Genomic DNA, 6,364 nt, shown 5'->3' on the forward strand with positions numbered 1-6,364 from the left:
AAAAGAAAAAAAGTCTTCAATAAAAAATTTCTCAAATATCACATTGTATACCATAAATATAATTTTTCATTTGTCAATTATAAAATAAATATTTTAAAAGCAAAAAAAAAAAATTTCTCTATCCACATCACAGGTTAATTTACAATTTGAGCTGCTGGTGGCTGGCTTGAGGCCTCAATGTTAAAAATGAGAATGAGGCTAATTCTAGTGAATAGAGGTCCACACAGACAATTGCTATCTTTGTTAGATGCTCCAGTACCAAGCCTAAGAATAGGAAAAAAACTAAAAACACCCTGGAAATGTAACAGAATCATCTTTTGCTGCCATCTTTCTCTTCAGTATAAGCTGAGCATGTGTTTGATACATAGGGGTGTGGGAACCATATACTTTCTTCTGACTTTCCTTCAGTAAAGGAGCTTAATTCCATTAAGCATTGTTCAAGATAGTATATTAAAAATTAACATAAAAGATAAAAGATTTTAATGCCTTTTAATATAAGGAAAATTGATTTTATTAAAATGCTTTAAGATACTACAATACAATTACTTATTTATCACTCTAACTCTGTATTGTTAGTGTAGCTTCCTTTCCAAGTATATTGATTTTTTTATGTGTTTTGGAAGTAGGAAACGAACCAAAGTAGTCTATCAAAATTCTCATTCACCGTCTTTCTTAAACAGAACCAAGTCTATCATGCCGACGGAGACTATTTCAAGAGTAGAAATTCTTTTTATTCAAAGGGGTAGGATTATCCAATGTTTCTTAAACAATGAAAGACAGGTTATATTTTTCTAACCTGTGTTTTGCTGAGCTGAAGCATGAAATATCAAATATTTATAATAAAGTATTCATAGTTAAGTACACTGAATCATTAAAATGTTGGAAATATTGAAATGGATGATCGATCTTATTGGAGTCCTTGTGTGATACAGGAACTTCTGTATTTACTGTTAACAAGAAAAACTAAAAAGGTTACATTCCTTTTTAGATTCAGAGCTCAAATAGAATTGATTTAAAATTTAAAGCACTTCTAATAAGACATTTCAGCATTGCATAAGTTAAACACGGAGAAAAAAATTACATTTATGTTTTTCTATTAATACATTTCTTACTCTGAGATGTTTACTAGAACTCAGAATAAATGTCTCTAAAGATTTAGTTTTAATTTTTGGCTGCTTAGCTCTTACAATGACATTTATCCTGAATACCATATTAAATGTGTAGTAATAATTATATGTATTTTTCCTAGCTTGTGAAATGAGGTATCTTGCATTTTGGCATATTATTCTGATTTTGGAGACAGGGTCTTGCTCTGTTGCCCGGGCTGGAATGCAGTGGTGTGATTATAGCTCACTGCAGTCCTGTACTCTTAGGCTTAAGTGATTCTCCTGCCTCAGCCTCTGAAGTATCTAGGATTATAGGCATGTGGCACTATATCTGGCTAATTTATTTTTTAATTTTTTTGTAGAGACGAGGACTTGCTATGTTGCCGGTTTGGTATTGAACTCTTGGTCTCAAGTGATTCTCCTGCCTTGGGTTCCCAAAGCGTTGGGATTGCAGATGTCAGCCATCACGCCTGGCCTTATTCTTAAGATTATCTGAATTCAAGCAAGGTACTGTATTTCACAGCATCACTGAAACATAAAGATGTATCATCTCGGGATAAGAACTAGGCTGATGTCAGTTATGCATCCTGCTATTAGCTCCCTTGTTATTTAATACCATGGAATAAAAAGGCAGCATGAAAGTCTTTTTGCCACTATTGCCTGGCTTTTATGCAGCTACTCTTGCATCTATAATAGTGGAAGGGAAGAGCAATATGGATTGTAAAATGAACTCCATAGAAGATCCACTGTGGTCAGTAGATCAAGGCATGACAGTATTGACGTTAAGAATGGACACTGGAGTCCAGTATATACGGATTCAAATCTAAATGCTCAGTAGGTGTATGACTTGGGCAGTTACTTAACCTATTTGGGTTTGAGTTTTCTTGTCTTCATCTGTAAAAGGAGGGCTGTTAGAGGTTTAAGTGAATATATGTGCACATATGTATATATATTAAGAGATATACATGATATATATAAATAAAATATATATCTATTCCCTTGAGATATATATATGAATATGTGTATTCCCCTGAGATATATATGAATATATATATATATATATTCCCCTAAGATATATACATACACATATTTTCACATATTTCTTTACACACACACACACAGACACACACCCCTTAGAAGAGTTCCTTGTAGGTGGTAAGTGCTAATTAGATATTAACTATCATCACATTGCCATCTCATTTCTGTATTTGAATTACTAGTTAGTGACACAATTGAATGATCTGATGGTTCCTTCTTTTCCCTGGTTTTCCTTAAAGGATCAAAGTTTGTAGCAAAATGTCACATTTAAGAAGCTGAGTAAACACAGAATGAGAAGCCCTAAAGCGAGGTGCTGTGTTAATAGACAGGCTAATCACTTCCTGAATACATAAGAACTAGCTCTTTCTAGAACTAGCAGAGAGACTGCTAACAGGTATTTGTTTTAGATTGATGGACTGATTTTCCAGGAACAGGCTTGATGAGGGCCCTCATAAAAATTGCCTCTCATAGCCTATTGCAAATAAGTATAATCTTACATGAATCAAAGCACTAGTACGTAAGCATCCCAAGGACAGAGATTTTGTCTGTGTTGGTTCACAGCTATATCCACGGAGTTCAGGCAAGTGCCTGGCAAATAGTGGAGGCTCAGTAACTATCTCTTGAGTGAATTGAATGCATGAAAACCTGGACTTTTCCTTTAAATAGGATTAACATTAAAAGCAAAACAAAACAGCATGCTTTCCTACTTCCTTGATGGACTTCTGACCCTAAGAATGCTGTTAGGCAGGTAAGAAGGGCTGGAGAGCAGCATGTGAAGGGCACAGTGCAAATGTGTACATTTAGCAAGTATTTCAGAAATCTCGGATTTGGTGAAGTATTCGCTGGAGTGTGTGGTGTGATGTCACACTTAACTCAGATTCATGTGTCACATTTGAATTACAAATATTCTGTCCAGCATCTCCCTAACTTGAGTGACTATGCTTATACTTTTTTCTACACAGGGTTTTCATAAATCTTTGATCCGTGACCAAGTGTCATAGAGAACTTTTCTTAAGTGAAACTCTTTGCAAACAGTTAGCTTATATTTAAGTTTCTATTCAGCTTTGAGTATAGCATTTTGGCTAAAATAATGTTTTGCGCGGTCCGTTTCAAAGGTGAAGTTGATTATATAGCATTCATTACTCTTAATTTAGCTTATAACCTCAGATAGTGGTTTAAAATATATAACACTCATAACTATGTCTAACTTAATCAAATTTAAATACATATTCTTTTCTACTCCTGGAGCAAACATTTTTTAAAAACAGAAAAAAGTCCCTTTTTACAGCATAGGCTCGCTGATAATTTGAATAGAAAACCACTCATTTCTATACATGAAATTTTCCTGATTGTAATAAAAACTGAGAGGATATTCGTCATCCCTGGCTGAGCTGCACTGAATTCTACTCTTTTATAAATGTAATAAAACAGCAAACAACATCAAAATACATTATTAATTAGGCATGAATTTCTTAAAATGGTTTACATCATCTCATTTAACTTCAGAGCTTGCAGACATCAATAGTTAAGTCACCACAAAGCTACCATTGATTTATAATGCACATTACCACATCAAGCCTGGCCCAAGGACTCTGGGCCCAGAAGGAAAAAGAACCATGGCAGAAATATGCTGAAAACATATCTGTATTCACAGAAAACAATTAGGCTTAATGTAATTAGAGTGAACATTCAGGTTCATTTTATTCAAAGGTAATGTTTCTGCCCTTGAAGTTCCATGTAGAAAAGGGTCCTTGGAGTTAGAACACTGTGGAAGGTGATATAATTTCACTTGGCCCTCGGCTATGTAAGGTAAACATTTTACATTATTGCACAGTAACAAAAATTTACAGCCATAGATAACACAGGATCTGATCAACGTTAACACACCTGGTGTTTAAGGCTTACCCACATTGGAAAGCAATCATTTCCTGGATGGAGATCAAATATCTTAACACAGTGTCACCTGTCTGAGTTGCTAGAAAAGACCTCTCATTTAAAAATCTGTTCATAGAACGTGCTTTCACATTTTTCAGCCTCTTTTCACTTGTGTGCTAGACGGAGGCACTTTAAGAGCTATTAACTGTAGTCTCAAGAGTACAAGACATTGAGTTTCTTTAGTCATTGATAAATATGGCAAGGAATTAAAATGAAATTAGATTAAAAAGAAAGTAAACAAATCACTGAATCAGAAAATTTAGCCAAATCTTGTAAAAATCACTGGTCTCTGATTTAAAGATCCCCCCGCCAAAAAAAAAAAAAAAAAAAAAATTAGTAGCTATCACTCATCTATGGCCAGATGGGTAAACACTACTACATCATTCTGATGTTAAGGTATAACGGTTTTGCTGTTTGGGCTTGTAAACGTTGGGGCTTGTAAACGTTTTAAAACATTGGCGAATAAAGTACTTTGAATTATGTTTCGAGTAGTGTTTCCAAGTATATTATACACGGGTTTCAAATAGAAAAACTAAAAGGTGGAATAAAACAATTTGGAAGAGCTTAGTAAAGCGTATAAAAATTAAAGGACTAAAAAACCCACTTCATTTTAAATGTGTAAAAATAAATCGCATCCATTCGTGGGAATCCAGTGACTTTTTCCCTTTCTTTCTTTTTTGGTTTTAGTTAGTTGGTACGTACTGCACCCTCCACAACACGTTGGAAATTAGGTCCTGGTACACACTAAGGAATATCCAGCCAGGTAAATACATCAGGGTAATGAGGCCCATGAAATTGAGCGGGTAGTGAGAATAGTCCCAGGAACAAGCCCCGCACGTGCGGAGTCCCAGACCCCAGGACAGCTCCCACACGTAGATGAAGATCACGTAGATGGGCACCCGCTTCCAAGTGCCCCAACCGCGGCTGTAGTGGAGGTGGAAGTAGAGCTTTTCCACCACGAAACTGCAGCTGCCGTACATAAAGAAGGACCAGAGCGACGTGTGGCCGCTGGTTGTTCCGTCCCCCTGCCCCAGTACGTTGAAAAAGAAGGTGAAGAAGATCTCATCCAGAAAGCCGTGCATTCCGAAGAAAAGAAAGCGGGGTAGGTCGGGCAGCCCCTGGCTGGGGGCTCCCCCGGCGCCCCTGGGGCCACGGGGTCGTCGCCGCCGGGCTCCGGCCGCAGTAGGGACCCGGGCGCCGGGAGGCGCGGGGAGCGCGCCCCTCCGCTGCTGCTGCTGCTGCTGCTGCTGCTGCCGCCGCCTCTGTCGCCGGTACCGCAAGCGCAGGAAGCGCTTCAGGAACACTTGGCAGTGGTAGAGGGCCAGCACGTACTGCAGCGCCAGGTCCAGCGCCCCTGGCGCCACCGCGACCCCCGCCCCGCCGCCCAGGCTGAGTAGTAGCGCCTGGCCCGCTAGGGTCTGCAGCCCCACGTGGGCCGAGGGGTAGAGGAGGAAATTGAAGACGAAGGCGCTGGGACAGCGCCGCTGCTGCAGGTACACCTTCTCCAGGGCGAAATGGGTGAGCGAGTGCAGCAGGCAGCGGTAGGGCGAGGAAAAGCCTAGCATCCGCAGGTCCGGGCTGCGGGCGAAGCGCCGGGCCGAGGACACCAGCACGTCCAGGGTGATCCCGTGCATCCCGTAGAAGTAGAGGCGCATCCAGGCGGGCAGCGTGGCGCTCTCAGCCGGCGCTTCAGCAGTGGACAGCGGCTCCGGGCAGCCGGCTGCCGCCTCGCTTCCTGGCCCGCCCGGGGCCCCCGGACGCCGCGCCGCGCCGCCCCTCCGTGCGGGGCCCTCGCTGTCCACGTCGCTCCCCGCCATGGGCTCGGAGGCTGTCCGAACGCCCGAGGCTGCACAGCCGCCGCTGCCGGGTGCGCGGAGCTGCAGGGCCGAGCGGCCGAGCCCCGCGCCGCCTCCTGGCTGCTGCCGGCCCCCGGGGGGCGCGCAGGGAGCTCCGTCCCGGCCGCGGTCCCGCGGCAGCGGGGGCTGGTGCACTCAGGGGACGCGCGGGCCGCCCGGCTAGCGGAATCCCCCCGCCATGGCCCCGCTGCGCCCTCCCTTCCAGTCCCAGGCGAGGTGCCGCCCGCCCGCGCCCGCTCTAGCTCTCACCCTGCGCGGCCTAACGGGCACCGCGGCCCAGCCAGGGGAGGTGGCGCCGGGGCTGTGAGGGGAAATGCAGAAGCTCGTGCAAGCCCCATCCCCTCCGCTGCTTAGCCCCGCGCCTCCGCCGCAGGCTCTGGGAACGTAACGCGAGCAGCGGCGGCCCTGCCCCCGCCCTGCCAATGCCCC

At 43.2% G+C, this 6,364-nt stretch overlaps 1 protein-coding gene across 1 annotated transcript; it reads right to left on the reverse strand.

Moving 5' to 3' along the window:
* Positions 1 to 2,112: 2,112 nt before the first annotated feature.
* On the reverse strand, positions 2,113 to 6,004 carry TMEM229A (transmembrane protein 229A). Its single transcript, XM_002818397.6, has one exon. The coding sequence runs from the start codon at positions 5,894 to 5,896 to the stop codon at positions 4,763 to 4,765; it is 1,134 nt and encodes a 377-aa protein (XP_002818443.2). The 5' UTR covers positions 5,897 to 6,004; the 3' UTR covers positions 2,113 to 4,762.
* Between the last annotated feature and the right edge of the window lie 360 nt (positions 6,005 to 6,364).

The sequence above is a fragment of the Pongo abelii genome, chromosome 6 (genome assembly GCF_028885655.2).
Source record: "Pongo abelii isolate AG06213 chromosome 6, NHGRI_mPonAbe1-v2.0_pri, whole genome shotgun sequence".
NCBI lineage: Eukaryota > Metazoa > Chordata > Mammalia > Primates > Hominidae > Pongo > Pongo abelii.

Excerpts from the sequence above, each read along its gene's own strand:
- TMEM229A (XM_002818397.6), bottom strand. The coding sequence starts at position 5,896 with ATGGCGGGGAGCGACGTGGACAGCGAGGGCCCCGCACGGAGGGGCGGC.